The 18,924-nt window shown below is 43.4% G+C and overlaps 1 protein-coding gene across 1 annotated transcript in view; it reads left to right on the forward strand.

Moving 5' to 3' along the window:
* The window catches only part of kcnma1a (potassium large conductance calcium-activated channel, subfamily M, alpha member 1a), a 133,490-nt gene that overhangs the window by 44,706 nt on the left and 69,860 nt on the right, over positions 1 to 18,924 (forward strand). Inside the window, exon 3 of the mRNA XM_053436305.1 lies at positions 13,923 to 13,984. Within this exon, the coding sequence (XP_053292280.1) occupies positions 13,923 to 13,984 (62 nt within the window). The remainder of the gene's footprint in view (positions 1 to 13,922; positions 13,985 to 18,924) is intronic.

Raw genomic sequence — 18,924 nt, forward strand, 5'->3', positions numbered from 1 at the left:
GGTCGCCTCTCTCACACGGCTCACAGTTTCCATGAGATCATTAGGGGACGGTCGCAGGTGATGTAAGAGGCACAGGAAGGAAGGCTGAGGGGGAATATTAATACATTAGTGTGAGAGGAAATGCATGTTAGAATGGATCTTTGAATTTAACAGATCAATACAGGTTTTTCAGGCTCAAATATGCCTTGGCACGTGTTTTCATCCTCCCATTTTCAGTACACCTGATGTGGTGCAACATGAAGGCGTTTCTTTTACCAGGAAAAACATTCTGATAAAGTCAAGTCTTTCTTGTGAGTCAATCAGAGAAGTGGAGACATGTTTTTTGGGCTTTGATGGCTCAGTTACTGAGACGCTCCGACATTAGGAGCCGTGGCAAGGTGCTAATTATATAGTTTGTACGCCTGTCTCTGCCTCCGGCCCTAAATTGCATCAGTATTGACTTCAAAGCCCCAATGCATCAAAGAAGGACGAGATGCTGTGTGACTTCTTTCCTTTCCTCTCCTCTCTTTTTCTCTCTTCCCCTCTTTTAAGTCTTTATCACTTATTTGTAAGGTGTGTGTGTGTGTGTATAAGGACACAGCTGTACTTCACTGTGTGCACAAACGCATATGCTTGCATGAGTATTGTGTGGGTCAAATGAGTGATTGTGTTGTGCTTGTGCTTATTATGTGACACGCACATGGCTGCACTTGATGTTGGGGTCAGGCACAGTCATGAAGTGAAGACGGGGAGAAATTATCCTTCATGTTGAATCAATACTAATGAATACAAAATAACTTGACTGGTAAACCGCCACAACCAAGCTGAGATGTACTATTATGTAACATGTTTATCACACACAACACAGCAGGTAATGAAGTCAAATGGTGCCCGTGCTCATGTGCATCATGCTTTATATACATCTCAATTCAAAATGACATCATCTATTTCTTCCATTTACTCACGTGTGTTTTGAAATACGATCACGTACAGAAGCTGGGGCGAGCTCCATCATGGGGCTACTTAGATGAGGTAATGAAAACATAAAACTCCCCCTGACAGAGGGGCTACAGGCCTCTCAAAGACAGAGCCTCGGTATTGTGATCCCTTTTATTACCTTGCTGTGGCTGCACATGTCTCAGTGGCTCGCTGCATTCACAGTTATTCCCACAGGTACTAGAATATCACCGTGACAACACCACATCTCCTATTCACAGGGATCAGCTTGTACAGAGGCGACTGCGGCAGTTCACAATTCCTGGATGCTTCCATTCTTCATATCCACTAGCTCAATACGCTTAAAGGACCAGTTCAACCATATTTATGTATAATTTGGTTGAAATTATACAGAGGTATGACTCCTGTCACCTGGAAGCAAAGGGGAAACAGTTTGATGTTGTTTTTATAGAGGCATAAAGTCCACAGAGGGAGCAGGATGGAGTCATATGAATCCTGGTCTGAGGAACAACAGTAAAGCCTGGGCTCAGTCTTACCTCCTGTTTGAATTGATGGACACTTGCAGCAGCTCCACTCCCGACCCAGTTTGATTTCCTTGTGAGTCAGGAGTGTGTGTGTGTGTGTGTGTGTGTGAATGCAGGTGATTGAGATGTGAGTGTAAACAGCAGCTTTATGTGGCAGTTTCAGTCGGGCTGAGGTGTGAGGGCAGGCGCGAGTCCTGGGACTCAGCATGGAGCGGCAGATTGTAAAAAGCTTGTGTCTGAAATTAAAGCTATAAAATCCTCCATCTCAGAGGAAGTGACTTCAAGGCTGCAAGCTGCGGAACTTCAGGGATTCAATATCCAAGACAACAACATCTGTGGGCTATAGAATATTGATACAGGTTTATGTGTTAGTCGACAATCAATCAAACCAGCAGACTTCCTCGTGTTTTCGTAATGGGGTCAGGACTCGGGGGGGAGAAACTGCACAAAAGGTTTATTGACGTCCTATGCATACATGTTTACATATAAAATAATGAACTGACTAAAATACACTTGTCAAGTTATTTGTTTGGGTAATTTACTTGAAAAGTGTTAAAAATATTTACGTGTCATGTAAATTAAGTGTGATCTTAATCTCAAGAGTGTGGATATACCCATCGAGGCTGTTGGGACCCACGGGGACGGGTTTGGATAGAAGAATCAGAACGCCTGGAGGGCACGGGTCGGACTGGGTTAGTTTTCTCTCGGGCTATCAGCTGTTCCTCCATTACATTATTTGCTTCTATTGGAAGCGAGGGTGTTCGTCACACGTCACCAGAGACCGTGGCCCGGCGTGCTGCACTGCGCTTTGCTCTGCGCAGCCAAAAGTCGTCCTCAAAATAGTTTTACTCTGCTTCTGTTGGAGTCGTAATAAAAGTAAGATTGAAAAAAAATATCGACACCAAAAGGCAAAAGAACAGAAACCATTTGCAAATTACCCTTTTGTTCATCTCCCTTTTTATATCTTAAACTACAAAACCACACGAGGACCCAGTCAGAGCTGAAATTGGATATAAATGTTGTTTTTAGTGTAAAATGAGATAGTTCCTCTCAGTGGTTTATGGGATGTCAAACTGTCAAAGTTGTTGCTGTGACACCTTCTTAGCTACTGGGTGAAGGTATCAAAGATGTTTTAAGGTCATTCATGGCAGGTTCCAGGCCTCCGCCCCCCCGTATTGACGGAGCCAGACGTGTGTGTGTGTGTGTGTGTGTGTGTGTGTGTGTGTGTGTGTGTGTGTGTGTGTGTGTGTGTGTGTGTGTGTGTGTGTGTGTGTGTGTGTGTGTGTGTGTGTGTGTGTGTGTGTGTGTGTGTGTGTGTGTGTGTGTGTGTGTGTGTGTGTGTGGGGCTTGATCTAATGTGGCAAAGAGCAAACGGGGGAGGGATAGGCCAAGATGCCGCCGCTCCCCGACTTTACACATAGCCTGCCAACAAACACAGAATACTAATACGCCTCATACTTCTGTGTATCCTCTGTCACCTTGCTGCAAGCGCCCGTGCTACCTTATCAGGACCTGCTGCATTGCTAGCGAGCGAAAAAGTGGGCTCTGACACGGATGGTAAACTCCTCATTAACTTTCAGGAAATTAAACGAAACCTTGATTTAATTAGATAAAGATCACGGCATCGCTGCGTCTCCTCTGAGATGAGACCTAGTCGTGACAGAAATCAAAGGAAAGCGATAAACAGGATGTGACGCAGCTTTATTGTTTTAACAGTCAAGACGACGGTTGATCCATTCGCTGCATCGAGAAAGAAACTCGAAGTTTGTGATTCCTCGTTTGGCCGGATGTGGCGGCTCCCCCTGGCAGCCAAATGCAGAGTGACAGTTTTTGGGGGCAGGATGAAAGGTTCTGCTGATTTGGGCAAAATGCATCGGACAAAGTGATTACTCTGCGAGCCATTGGAATAATAAAGGCGTCGGTGTGATAGAGTTTTGATATGATCAACACTGACAGGGATGATTTATGCCAAGATTAAAGGAACATACACTAATGGGATTGTGCGGCATTAACCGGAGCTCTGGTCCCAGTAGCAGTGTGGTGACCTGAATGCATCATGACCTGCAGACTACATGGAGGAGAAGCCACTTAAAGACGCCCTCTTAGTATTCATGAAGCAGACTTTCATTTCTTCTCATTTTACTCCTGTAGCCTGAGGGGGTCATTTCTCATTGCTCTGATGGGAAACTGTAGCAGTGATGTAAATGTCAAAGTGGCAATAGGTCGATGTATGGCACTGTCGCATTCCTACAAAATCGAAGAACAACATATATTTGACAAATGTCTTTACAAATCTAGTAAATTGAAAGATTGAGCAGAAATAGTGTAGAGTAATCATCAGTACATTTACTTGATTATGACTTTCATAGGATATGACTAGGAAATTCAAAATAACACTCTTATTGCAGAACACCAGTTTGCTTCTTTAAAACCTTTTTAGCAGTTTGTCTTTTGGGGTACAACATTATTATTTTAAACTGCTTATTAGGATACTAAGAAGGGAAGATTATGGAATTCAATCTGTGGTGAGTTTGTGTGTATGAATTACCAGAATCCGGGGCCTCATTTATAACACTGTATTCATAGATAACCGCTTAAACATATGACCAAAATCCTATGATATTCTATCATCTAGTCAGACCTTTATTTATTTCTCACCTACCTTGTTTGGTCCAGACCTTCCGTTTAGTTTTAACCAGAATTACAGAAAGGTGCTTGCGACCAATGGAAGTGTCTCTGTCCAGTTGCTTTGGATCGTTGGGACTTTCGGATCAACTTTATGAAGCTGGGACACAACAGAAGAAGGGAAAGAAGCAGAAGCATCTCGCAGGATTGCTCACAGTCCTCTGACAATATCACATCTGACAATAACATGTTTGAAAGACGAGGACGTGCTACATTTAGCAGAGTTTTGAAATCCCTGTTTCCATATTATATGCAGAGTGTCCGTGACAAATCTGACAACCAACGCTCTGTTTTGCTGTAACAGATTTCCCCCCCCAAAAAGATTCATAGTCATAAGAAATGGAGCCTTCGCCTTTCACTAGAATTCAAGTGCTGCAAAAATAATATGTAAATTACTTTATGACTTGATCTGTAAAGTCTCTGCTTCCATCTGGAAATAGAAACACTACTGGCAAACTGGAGCAGAGGGCGCTATAAAAAGACTTTGTATAGTTCACCTCACAAGTAACACTTTGCTCAGCTGGAAAATAATGAAGGCAGGGTGTTGTGTTTCTGTTTGATCATTTCTGAGTAAGATGGATCAACCTGGCTCATTCTTATTGACCCTGACAGGAACTGCAACTGTGCAGTAGAGAGCTGGAAACACCTTGACAGCATGTCTGTTAACCTGGTGCCGACCATCAGGTTGACAAATCTAATGGGAAGTTAATGGAGAAACACCAATTACTGAATTTCTCTGCTTGAATTTATTTGTTTGTTAATGTTAATAACTTTCATAGCAGTGCTGTAATATCCAATCAGGTATTTCAGCCACAAAATTCACTTCCTTGCTTCGTAATTATCAGGATCATAATATATTTTACTGCATGACGGCTGTTTCCACTCATCTAATTCCTTTGCCAGTGGAAGTGTTAATAACTGGATAATTAGACGTCTCTGGCTGCAAACATTAAAAGAGCAACTTTGACTTTTCCGTCAGCAGTACAGCCTCGAACTGAGCCTGGGTGCTGGATACCCAACCTTGTCATGTTCCTCCTGTGATGCCCCAGGCTCTGGCTCACTTGTGTGGGGAACATTGTGACACTTGGTGATTCTAGATGGCCTCCGGCTCTGGGACGAGTTTGTGGACCTGGGATATGAAGCGGTGAAAAGCCCGAATTTACCCCGAGCCTGTGGTGTTACGTCACAGAGCACCTCCGCTGAACTCCCACATGAAATCTGTCATGCGTGGCTAATTGACGACTTTGGTTTTGCATCGCCTTTACACCTGAGCAGTCCCATTGCACTAGAGATAATGTTGCGCTCAAGCTACAGTGCATATGCATAATGGCCGTTATGGTAGCCCTGTGTGGCGGCAGCTGCTTTCTAACACGTCCCTTTTGATATTCTGCACATAGGCTGTGGTTTTCAATAGGAACCATTTGTAAGCCCATGTGGTGGATGTTGGGCGGGGAATGCATAAGATGGTCGGGCCGAAGAATTTCTTTCCCCTCTAACGCTGTCAGTGGTTCTTTGCAGGCCGGTCACATGCAACCTCTCATCCTGTCTGCACTGGCATAATCCCAGTGGGGATCCTCTTTGCTGTCTGATGGACAAACTTGCACAGGAAAACACACACACACACACACACACACACACACACACACACACACAAAGGTTGAACACATGGAGAGGTTGAAGACATACACACATGGAATCTATGCACTCACGCGCTAAGACGTGAAGGAGACACGTGCACAGACGTGCACACGCTGTGGCATTTAAGCTCTTGCTGTGCCTTGGAGGACATGCTCTAATATTCTCCATCCGTCTCTTCAGCTGCTCTCTCTCTCTCTCTCTCTCTCTCTCTCGCTCTCATTCTGTCTCTGCCACAAGCCATTTTCTGCAACCTCTTAACGCCCCTCACGTCCCACAGGGAGGGGCCCTCTCTAATATTCTCTCACCCCTCCGTCTCCCGTCATCATCACCTCCGTCTTTCCATCTCCTCTTTCTCCGCATCCCTTTTGTCCTCCCGGTCAGCTCTCAAGGTCACAGTCACAGTGTAGGTGTGTAGGGAAGGCTGCCATCAGACACAGGGGGCTGCAGAGGAAAGAGAGACCTGCCCTTCTTTCCCACATACTCCGTCTTTGTTGGCGTGGTTTAAACGGGCAGTGACAGATCTCTCACACAGCAAAAAAAAAAAAAACTTCTTTTCACGAATTAATCATGTCATAGAAAAACTTTTAGAGGATATTTTTCAGACAGGTTGTCGCGTCCGTCTGTATCAGATCCCCAGGGGCCTCCTCTTCATCTCCCGCTGACAGATGCTCATAATAAGAGCCGTCTTTCTGTCAGACCTGAGAGGCCGTCCTTCATCGCGACCCCCCTCCCCACAATGTCCCTCGTCAATCAGTTCCTGTTGCCTGGGTACAACAGTAAGGGGGCCTCTGTCTCATAAAGGCCATTAAGGTTAAATGGAGCGAGGTCTATGGGTGCAGTGGTTGCATTTTGATATACGACATTGCATTTCCCCTCGGTGATAAAAAAAACAACATTGCAGGCGACTGTCTGTTTATTTATGGTTTTCCATTGATTTATTACCTACACCAAGGAGGTTATGTTTTCTGTTTATGGGTTTGTTGGTCGGTTTGTTTCTTTGGCAGCAGGATTACACAAAAACTACTGAACACATTCTCACAACACTTGGGGGAGAGATCAGACATGGACCAAGACAGGACCCATTACATTTTGGGGCAAATTTGGAGAAAGGAGTGGTTCACGATTATGTTTATTTTGACATTTTCACCATTTTCCCAGGGAATAATAAATTGATCTTCATAAAATAATATGTAGGGGACAGATTTCAATGAGTTTTATTCTAGTCTAACATGAAATAATACATTGTTAGTTGTTTCTTAACGAGTACAATCAGGTTAATTTGTTGTCGGTTACATAAAAATCATACAAACTAGCCCATTATCTCAGGCTGTCCACAGACATCTAGGGCTGGCTTGTTGTGGCTTGTCGCTGGCTTGCACCTGCTCTGGTGACAATGCCAAAGTTCATTTTAATTAGAGTCAGCGCTCTGAAAGTGTTCCATTTCACACCATGTTTGTATTTTCATGCGTCAAAATCAGGCAAATTCCCAAAGTTACGCAACGTCTGATTCAGAGAAATTACACATTTTCACGCCACCTTCAGCAGAGAAAAACAAAATGTAGAAATGTCTCACTAGCTTGATGCCAATGCATTTGACTTTTCCAGACCCATACCGTTTTTTTGAGTCATATATACATCAAATTGCTTCTCTGGGAAAAACATTGTATGAAGAATAGCTCAATATTTTCCTCTTTTTTAGATGAAGGTTATATACATTCATATTTGTTTCGAAAGAATAAACTCTAACTGCTTGTTTAACAGAAAGAAATGGTCCATCCTGTCATGTGTGTGGACTCCTGCATGACTGATAAAAATGAATTTTGAAGGACAGGTTGGTGTCCTTCTACCGATTCCTCTATTTACCTGCTCCGCGCCCCAGAGACAGTCACTGCCTGACCTTGGATGGTAACACAAAAGGACTAGGGCTGTGGGAGGGCTGGGTAATGGACTTTAGGGGGGGGAGGAGGAGGGAAAGGACGGGTGTTGCAATGTGCATCATTTGGAACCTGTGGTATTTTCCCTCCTCCACTCTCACCAGACAAATCAGATATCAAAACTCAATTACCTTCTGTTGTTTAGCAGATACTGGAGAGAAATACAGCAGGCAGATGAAATGCATGTTCCCGGCTTTCCTGCTACAGCGGTGCCTGCAGACATTTCATTACAGGAGAAGAGTGGTGTAGTACTTATCTCTTTGCTCCCTCGGTTTCTCTCCCGCAGCCGACTTCACTAAAACCACATTAAAAACAACTCATAAACACAGCAGCACACAACTCACTTCAGCTTGTTCTCTTCCTTTGCTCCTCTTATAAATTAAGAATTGTTTGTTATAATGTTCCCGGTTCTGCTGTTAAACAAACAACCTCATTGTTTTCTGTCGGTTATTTTTGTTAAATAGGTCCCATATCCAAAACCTGTTAAAGGCCAAAAACTAATGGGGGATTTCATTGTGGGCTGCTAATTATATTCTGAATTACAAATACATTGTCTTCCTTTATGTGTATCTGGGCAAATTAGTACACACATACACAGTGTTTACTGCTTGCTACTTGTTTGTCTTCTGTTTATATTCTGATCACAAAATGATGCATATGGGTCCTTTAATAATCAATCGTCATTCAGTTCACTTCAGCCGACCATGTTTCGTAATTTTTTATAATCCCTGGCATGAATTGCTATGCTTGTGTTACAGCTGTCAGTCACCCAGTGGGAATCAGTGTAGTCCAGACTGAGTTCTGAAGAGTGTGAGTGGAATACAGAGAGTGTTTTTCTGACAGAACGTCAGATCATACCTACAGTACACACCAGTGTAGGTTAGAGCCCCTGCAGTTTTAGGGCGAGGGATTTGAGAGTTCAGGATGTGTGCTGATTTAATGGAGATTTCATTTGTTGAGGTTTCCTCGGTTTGAAGCTCACTCTCTTCACCTCGTGCGGAGACGTGCGACTCTGCTTCCCTTTGTGTCTAAATCTGCACTGACGCTCGACCCGTGTCTGAGTCTTTCTGCCATGAAAGCAAACACTCGGAAAGGATAGAAATGTTTTGTGCAAACATTGTGACAATTTGATGAGCGAGGGGAACGATCCAGAGTCTCGTCTGTCTCCTGTTTCACTGACATGTGAATTATTCCGGGAAAATCCGCCCCGAATGTGAATAGATATTTACTGACTGCAGCTTTTCTCATGGCTTTGATACCTGCTTTAAAAGACAGATGTACTGTATACGTGCAGGGATTCAGGCCAGAGCAAGGCAGAAACAGTACACTGGTTTGGCCTGATTATGCCTTGGCTTGGGACCCTTGAAATCCTCTGTGGCCGAGGCATCAATCGGACATTTTGGAGCTCCTCTTTCTGGCTGACGGGGCGATTCAGGCCGGATTAATGAACAAGCTTATCCTGATGCCACACGGTGCTGGCGGCCAATCTCCGACTTCCTCACTGAGGATTCCCCATCATGTATTCTTGGGGAACCCATTAGGATTCATCGAAAGTATTAATAAGAGAATAAAAAAAGACTGAAATATTCACATTTGTATTTTCTCCCATCTTTCACTTGACTATTCTACCCACAAGGATTTTTGTGTTCCTGACTTTGATGTCGACCTCTAGAAGCTCTGGAACAATAGCTTGAAGATCAGCTCCCAAATGGATGGCCCCATTAGCCCTGAGCTTTAGATTTTATTATAACAATATAATAAACCCTCTTTCATATACTGGTACAATGCTGGTACAAAAAGTACTACCCTCTTTATCTTAGATCATGTTTGCGTGGGAAGTAAGAAAATAGTCAAAAATGGAGCATAAACCAATTACACTCTGAAAGATGTGGCATACCGTGGATACAAGTCAATAGAGTATTCCAACCTTGACATTTCATATCAGTCGCTATTGGCAACTGCTGTACTTTTACTTTCTGCAAAAGGAAAGTTTCATTTCATTTATGAAAAGCTAAATAGATACTTCATACTCGCTGATACCCGACCCAGCATTTCAGCATATTGGAACATTTCTACCTCCAGCTAGACCTTATTATCTCTGACTTTGAAACCAATCCTTTCAAGGTGAGGCCACAAATGAGTTTTCGGTGCAGGCTATTTTACTCACTGAAAAACAAACACAGGATATTTCATCTGGTTATCATCTCTAAACGGTTTTCTCAAATGTCTCCCCATGAAAAAGTATTTACTTATGATATAACATATCGAGATGTTTAGTTACGGATACATCGATGCAAAATTGAATCCATCTCCGAGGTGTGGTGCGTCTTCAATTATCTCTTCACAGAGGACTGAAAGTCTCTTCTCCATCTTTATTACTTGTGGACTGAAATGTGAAGGTGACTGAAGCCTTTGAGGTGCTTCTCTCTTGACCTGGTGCAGTTGGCCTTAATGTGAAGTTATTATTCAGCACATTGTCAGCCTGCATCACCTGCCTGTGACACTCTGCTCTCCCCCTGTCTTAAGCTAGGCCTGAGCTTAAGGGAAGGAGTAAGTCACCCGACAGGATCCCGGTCTGAGGATGAAGTTGTGTGTGAAATTTTGGCTCAGTTTAAGGGCACTTCAACAGGCGAGCCGTGCGAGCTCCTGAAATTCTCCAGACTGCCAAATACACCGAGAGCGTCAGTCTTGCACGTGTGTTTATGGACGTTGGTGTTATTATACGTGTTTACAATTCTAATGGTGTCATTTGAGCGCTGCCATCTTTAGCCCGCTTGAAGTGCTGGAACCCGAAACCCGCGTGCACTGAAGTACAAGTACACAAACACACACATGATTTTGTCGCTGGCCTCTTTAACACTTCCAGTCCAGTCCTGTGTCCCTGAAGTGCACCTCGGAAAACATCTGACGGATTAAGCTTTGCACTTTAAATATAGAAAGGGATACGGCGATGAAAACCTACACGTTGTTTAAAGAGAAAACATAGACATCACGTCCGGATGCAGACATGACGCCAGCGTATTGCAAACAAACGTGACTCACTCGAACGGCCTCATAAAGTCGTTCAGTTATTATGCAGCAGCAGCTATTCTTAGCATTACCCTCTTCTGCTGCCACGTTCATGTTTTTTCAAATTCTCACTTTGGTTCGTAAGCAGAGGGAATGCCCCTCAGCCATTTCCATTCTTGTAGGTTTCCCCGACCATTATTGCCCTGCTCCTGATTTGCAGTGGCGGTTGCTCGGTTGGTTGTCTTTAGTGAATTGTTGGGAGAGAGTAAAAAAGAGAGAGACCGTGTTTGTGATGGAGGGTGAAAGGATGAGGGAGGGGGGTTGGGGGTGGACTGGCTTTCACAGCTGAATAAGTGGGTCAGTTTAAGATGATGACGCCTCTTATCTCCTCTCGCTCATCGCTTTGTGTTTACTGTTCACTGCTCGACTTTTCAGCAACCAACCCCTGCTCAGTCCCTTTTCCCTCTTCTCCAGTCCTCTCTTCATCCCTCTCTCTCTCTCTCTCTTGCTCTCTCTCTCTCTCTCTCTCTCTCTCTCTCTCTCTCTCTCGCTCTCTCTCTCTCTAAGCCTCCATGACTCTGCTCCTTCACTAATGGTATAAACACAAAGTAGCTACGAGGAAAATTCAGAATATATGCGCCTATGTCTACTCTACGTATGAATTTGGATGAATGCAAGCAGGAATATGGTTGTATTGAAAACCCAAACTGTAAAGAAAGATAGACGACACCTCCTTTTTAAATTAAGCAAAAAAAATTAAGCAAAAAAAAATCAGAGGTACAGAAGCTGCCATTTTGCGCCTTTGACGTAATCTGGAGCCAGAGCGGAGCCGCAGTATCGAGATCCTGCCGATACACGTGCTAGGCCAATCACGTGTCAGTTTCAGCTGTCAATCATGTCATTTCCCCCTCCCCACTTTTTTTTCCTATCAAATAACTAATTAAAATCAGACTTGCTGGAAAAATACGCTCTTATCACAAATACAGACCATCTTTGAAAAATAATATCGAACTTGTACTTTGGTCCGTGTCCTCTCTACTAACATGGAGGAGACAGGGTTTATAACCTAGCTTCACTTTTGGGGAGCTGTGATGTCGTCCATCTTTACCATCTATGTTGAAAACTCTAGCATTCCAGCAATTGAACATAGTTGAGAGGTTAGAGCTAGATTATTGTCAGACTCAAATTAAGTATCAAGAAAAGATGAGACGGAGCCATAATAGTATTTTTTTATATCATGCGGAGGACTTGGCTTCTTCAAACTTTTAGTTTACAACCCCAGGGGTCACTGAACCACTGAAGATGATGCTTTATACAACTTGTAGACATTTGCAGTTGCTGGAGTCGACCTTTAACGTTCAACTGCTATTGCTCATTATATGTTTTCACGCAGTTTAGCTTTTGTGTTCACCTTCCACCTGCAAAATACCAACTCACTATAAGTATATAGATCTTGTGAGATACATTGGATATTTATATTTCCATCTAGACAACAGGGCAGTGTTGGGATCAGATAATGTCCTCCAGACAAATACTCCCTTTCTTAATCAGACCCGTGAACTACCTCTCATTCAAAAGGTCTGATGTTATCGAAGTCTCTGTTGAGCTCCGCCCCTCTCCCTTTGTGTGGAGCATCACTGATGACTTTGCCTTGGAAGGTTATTCCAGTCTAAGATGACGCTGCACCATCACACCACACCAGTCACCATCGTCCTTCATGCAGGCTGCAAACCATAAAAAATGCAACAGGATGGGGCTGTTTACTTTATACCTCAGCCACAATGCGTCGGATCAATCCAAAGGACCATCACATGAAAGTAATCAAGCTCCCGTCATCAATAATGAATGTCACAATCAGCAGGGACGGTGGGCTCCTATTGTGCGATGGCTGAATGGGAGAGAGGAGCGCGGGGGAGGAACTATTATGTATCACCGCGCTGGTCAGCTGTTGTGAAGATGAGGATGATTGTGATGACAGGGGTGGTGGTGATGATGATGATGATGGTGACATGAATTCCAGCTAACAGTGCAGTTTCCTGGAGGTTACCATTGTGGCACATGCTGCACTTTCCCCCTGCAGTCTAGAACAAGAGGAAACTCATGTTTTCTTTTCACGACTAATATCAAAGTTCTTGTTTTTCTACATAAGTAGCAATTTTTTGTCCTTGTGTATTATAGACAACACTGTATTGCAGAAAACAATGATAGGTAGATGTTATACTATACTATAGACCTACTGTACTATACAGCACCAAAATATACTAAACTATAATGTACTCTGCTACTCTACGCCGCACTACGCTAGGCTTCACTACACTATTTTATAGTATACTACACTATACACGATGGTATACTATGTGTTATACTAAACTATACACTATATGATATTTGTCTATACTATACTATTTCTGCTGTACTTTAGCTTATGCTACGTGCAACTCATTCTGTAAAATGTTGTTTGATTCTGTAAGATATTACTTTATATAGAATTAATACATTCTGTTAATGCCGACTTGTTGCTTTATGTCTGAAATCTTGGTGAGCTATTGTTGAAGAATGTTGAGTTTCACATTATGTCATGTGATTGATGTTTAAATAATTTATACAAATGAAACCGTGTATATGACCCACTCTACAGGGATAAGTAACGTGTTCAGATTCCGGGCCCTCTACTTTGTGTACTGCAGCTTGCTTTACCTTCCTTCACCTCATGAGTCATGTGCTGTCACTGGAACATTATCCAGACCCCAGTCCAGCAGCGGTCACAATCTCACACAATGCAAACACGGACTCAGCATAGTTGAGGAGTACATGTCAACACTTGATAACCGTGGATCTCTCTAAGCATTTCCTCTCAACACCCCCGACACACATCGTATCTGCTCCTTTGTACGGTTGAGCTTTACAAATGCGTCCCGGTGATTGTGCTGGCTTCACTACACACTGCCTGTATTCAATAGGCTACCCTTGCTTAAAACGTGGGGGAGCATTCATTATTCAGTGCTTTTTAAAAAACCTCCACCATTTTACAACCCACAGGAGGCAGGGCTGCTTAATTACAGACCCAGTAACTACTGTTTCTGCCTATTGTGTCCACCCCGACTTAATGCAGCACTTTGTTTACTACACAATTTAGAGACCTTTGCTGCTCGACGCATTGAAGTAATCCCTCTTGTCTCTCTCTCTCTCTCCTCAGGTGGTGTTGGTCTTTGCACTCAGCATTGGGGCCCTTGGAATATACTTCATAGACTCTTCAGAGTAAGTATCAGATTCACGACATCTTGTGAAATTAGAGCAGACACTTTTGTGGCAATATTACTGATGGGACATACTTCTAGAGAAGTTTGCTACTCGTTGTTGTGTACATCTACACTGACCTACTTAAAGTGTGTGAATGACAGGTGCACATGCTCCTTACTCATCTCCACACACTGCAATCTCGGAAATGCAAATGTACATATTCACACCCCCACAAGCTCTCACTAGCTGTGATGATACACACACACACGCACACACACACACATACAGCCGCACTCATCTGTACGTGAGGATTTGTCAATGGGAGGCCTGTCAGTTTCCATGGTAACAGAGGCAGGGATATACTGTATGTGTTGGGGAGCTTGCTCAGTGTGTGAGCGAATGAGAGTGTGTATTGTGAGTTTATGCGTATCCCTCACTGGCAGTCGCCCAGAGACAGATTGCAGGCCTGGCACATCTCCGATAGCTGCTGCAGTTCTTTTTTTTTTTTATGTTTTGAAGTCTTGTGAGTTTCTTACGGGTAAACAGATTAGACTCATTAGCTTTAAAAGTGTATAATCTTCTTATACAACCCAACGGTGACGATGGATGCTAAGCAACTTCCTCCACCACAGGTCACGTCGACAATCAATACTGACTATGAATAATCACGGAGTACTGGTTGGGTGCAGGCAACAGCTAGGAAATTGAAATTAATTAAACCTCCAATATGTCATGAAGGTAACCGACAGCTTTTAGCACCCTGTTGCATTTGTAATGTCCCAGGTAGTGTTAATCACACAAGTGTATATATATTTATATCATTTTACATTTTGCATGTTACACTGCGTTTGGCTCTTCACCTGTGGACATGTTGTAATGGTTCCGCAAGCGATGCCTTGAAATAAATAATAACTTTAACTTGATCAGCCGGCCAAACCGATTAATATAAAACTACAATGGCACTCAGTAGAACACAAACCTCCGTCAAGGCCCGTTTAAGGTCTCCTTAAATTCAATCAAGCTGCACTAAACTCTGCACAGAGTCTAGACTCCCTAAACACTAGATATTAGTACGCCTGACTTTTCATCAAGACCCATGAATTATTCCCCCGGATATTTGTGCAAATCAATGCCCAATCTCACAATGTTAAAGAAAGTGGAAATAAAAAAGCTGCATCCAATCCCTGACGTTCTTCCCTGACCAATGCTTTATCCTTCCATTGACTTTCATTATACTCTGTAGAGTAGTTTTTATGAAATCCCAACTATCAGACAAACAAACAGAAATACAGATGAAAACACAACCTCCTTGGTGGAGGCATTAAACAGCGTCTAACAAAGGCAGCTAATCTATTTAAATGTATTCAGCTGGATTTAATAGCGTGAAAAGGTCTCCAGCGAGTTCAGTCCTAATCAACATCTCTTTATTCCTCAACAACTCAAATTGACGTGTCTCATCAAATACACATAATATTTTCTTTTCACAAATCTCTGTGTTCTTTGGGTTAAATGCTTTTGTTTTCTGGCCCGACTTGGGGGGGGGGGGTTTACACACCAGGCTTCAATAAATTACTGCTTTATACCGAATGTTTGCTGACAGCGCCGCTAGAAATCCAGTTAGTGTTCAGTCATTCATTACGTCTGGAGTACCATGGTTCAGAGTGCACAGATTCCAAATTAAAACAAAAGAAGGGGTTTATTGTTTCCACTTGGGCCTCTGGCAATGACATCAGCAAAACTGTTTTCACCGTGTCCCCCTGAAAACTAACTCTGTGCCTTTGACTGCACTTTATTTCATGCACCAGTGAGTGACCAAAATAAACTCACAAATATTTACTGTAGTGCCTAAGATGGGATGTTGATTGCAAAGGAACAATAATCCATTCACCATATTACTGTAAGATAGTGCCCTATATTTAAGTAACAACTTTTGTTTTCATTATAATACGATATCTGTGAAAAAATGTCCCTAAGGGAACCGAGAATCCAAAACCGAGAGAACTCTTAAGAGAAGTCAATCTAAAGTGCATTCACACTTGTAACAGTCTTATCTTTAGCCGCGTCGGGAAATTATTCCTGGCACGAATCCTGGTACCCATTTGTACCTCAGGATAAAAACCTTCACCTCCTCCTCCACATCTCTATCTCTCTATACATCCCTATGCTGCTCCCTCTTTGTGTCCCTGTCTGCCTAGGGCCTATTTTTTGTTTTAGAATATGAGTCACTAGATGAAGTTCCTTGTTATAAAAGTATATAAATGATGACTACGGATGTAAAGTTATTTCTCCTATCAACCATTGGCCGTCTTAATGATCAATAATCCACAAACTATTAAAAGGCTTGTAGGAATATCAAAAAATCGAAATAGAATTGAGAGAAAAGTGCACATTTTGTTTGGTTTTGCTATAAATGTGTACTTTTCTCTCACTGTTGCTTTTCTACATTTTCTCATGCATGTTCCAGTTCACTCTGAGAGCATTTCAATTGGAGTCGTTCTCCCCGAGGCATTGCCCTGATCTCTCTGTGCTCCCCTTAAGCTGTAAGGCTCTCTCCACCCTCATCATCCTGATTAGCCCGAGCTTGTCACTTCACTCAGGGGGACTACTGATCGACCCGGAGCAGGTTTGGATGTGGGTGCTTTGACCAGGCTTGTGTTCTAGCCGTGTTTCCAGTGCAGCAGCTGGGACCTCTTGCGTCGGGTTGATGCAGACGCCGGCAGCAGTGATTGGTCCGCTTGTTACTGTCTGCGTGTCCCGTCCATGTCTCTCAGTGGCTGAACAAGCACAGAATAAAACAAAGTGGAACATGCTCGTTCTGGGATTATCACCTCGTGTGTGCGTACACTATCAAAGTTAATGTCCCGACTCACAGCCCCCTACTCAAACGCTAAACCCGCTCTACAGATGACCTTCCATCTACCTTTCTTACAGCTAAATGTTAATGACTGAGGAAATGAGTGGGCACAGATTTATAGGTCACCATTTTCATGGTGGTTCTTACTCTCTACCAATAACTGAGCGTCTCGTGGTGCAGACTGGTGAGCTACTCTGGCTTAATGGTTTGTTTCATCCCCTTCTCCTCCAAACTGCCGTGTTGACCATAAGATGAAGTGAACATCCTTCTGAAATCGTCTGTGGAAAAAGCAACAGTAATGGGATGGATTATGGTTGAGTTCCCTTGGTAACCCGGGGAAAAGATAGAGGAATAAGTGGATGTGGGACGGACGTCAGGAAGGTGGATCTGCACAAAGGCTTTTTATGTCTACTCCAATGAAACGGGGTAGTCCCTCGGGGAGAGGACACAGACACACGCGTATAAAGGCACACTGGGAAAAAATGCGGGAGAGGCATACCATTGTGGCAGCCAGGAACCAGTCTCTAAGGAGCTGTTTGGTTTCCAGCTTCCTGCAAGTGGGTCTTTCCTGGCAGGAGCCCTGTTACTCAGTATCCTGCAGCAAAGATTCTCAGAAACACAGCAGTGCTTTCTGTGGAAGCAGGTACACCGAGTTTGAGAGGAAGGATTTTATAATTGGATGGCCTCCCAGTTGAGTGCATACTAGTCATTGACTTGGCAACCGAGGAGTCGCTGCTAATCTCTGACATTTTCTTTATTTTTTTTTTGTTGAATGGATATGTATCTTCCCTGAGAATGACTTGGCCATCTGTTTGTTTTAACAAAGTGGCGGTTTATCACAGTTCTGCGTAAGACAGAATAATGCACAATGAAGCCCCGCCCCTTTCTGTTCCTCTGCAGCGCACGTCACTTGCCAAACTGATGCTATTTCGGTGATACTTTCCAATGAGAGGCTACTGCATCCTCTCCCGCCCACATCTGAATCTGCTTTAATACCTTGGCTCATCCCTCATCCTTCATCCCGTCTTCCTCCTCCTCTGTGCTCCCCCCATGAAACAAATAAAGAGGGAATGTAGGACACAGTCTCTGCAGGCCGCTCCTGAAGGGATGCCCTTGTTCCTGCTCCACTTCTGTGTCTATTTCCCTCCTCTCTCCAGCCCTCCCTGTCACACACGCAGACGATCACATGCGCACGCACACTTGCATTGTCACGCTTACTTGCAGAGGCACACGCATGCTAAACAGACACGCTGCTTCTGTCTTACGAGTTCACCTTTGACATGTGAAGAAGAAGAAGAAGGAGAAGTGTCCGTGTCAGAGGCATTTACAACAGACACGACCAGAAGATTCAGTCGTAGCTTTCAGGAGACAGGACATCAATTCAGCTGCGGACATCAAGTAAATCGGTTTCCAAGTTGAAAGCTTTGTGTGCGCTTCTATGTGTATGTCACCTCTCTCTCATCCTGAGATATTTGTATTGTTTTTGTTTTTTCCAATTTCGACTCCCTCGCTTGCTTGTAATTTTCCTGCCTTATCTTGGAAATTCTCTGCGCATTTTACGTGGGGGATGGCAGGAAAAGTTACTCTAAATGTCAGGATGCAAGTGACCCGTGTTCCCCCCCACAGAAAAATCTCAGGAAAATGTCCATAGTTCAGTGCATGTCAGCAGCTTCAGTGACCTCACGCAGCGGCCTGTGTGTGTAACTCTATCATTAGTGTGTGATCGCTGCCAGTGCTGGAAAAAAAGAAAAAAGGCCTTAATGACTAATTAATGGGGTAAGGTGAGAAATATTAGCTGTGAGACAAGCTTGGCAGACTTTGTGTAGGCCGTATGAGGATGTCTCCTTCCTCGGGTGTAGATAAGACTGCGAGGCCTGGATGTCCACGTAACCTTTAGAAGACTTAATTTGCAGTTGACACCATTCCCGAGAGGCTTCGGATTTAAATCCACAAAGTGTGGCAGTAAGAAATGACTCAATCCCTATTCCAAAAAAAAATACATCCAACTAGAGACTACACTCATTCTCTCGCTGAGACGTTCTTTCTCTAAATGAGTGACTTATCAACGTTTGCGCTGCGAAAGGGAGAATATGAAATGTCAACA

Source organism: Pleuronectes platessa, chromosome 12 (genome assembly GCF_947347685.1).
Source record: "Pleuronectes platessa chromosome 12, fPlePla1.1, whole genome shotgun sequence".
NCBI lineage: Eukaryota > Metazoa > Chordata > Actinopteri > Pleuronectiformes > Pleuronectidae > Pleuronectes > Pleuronectes platessa.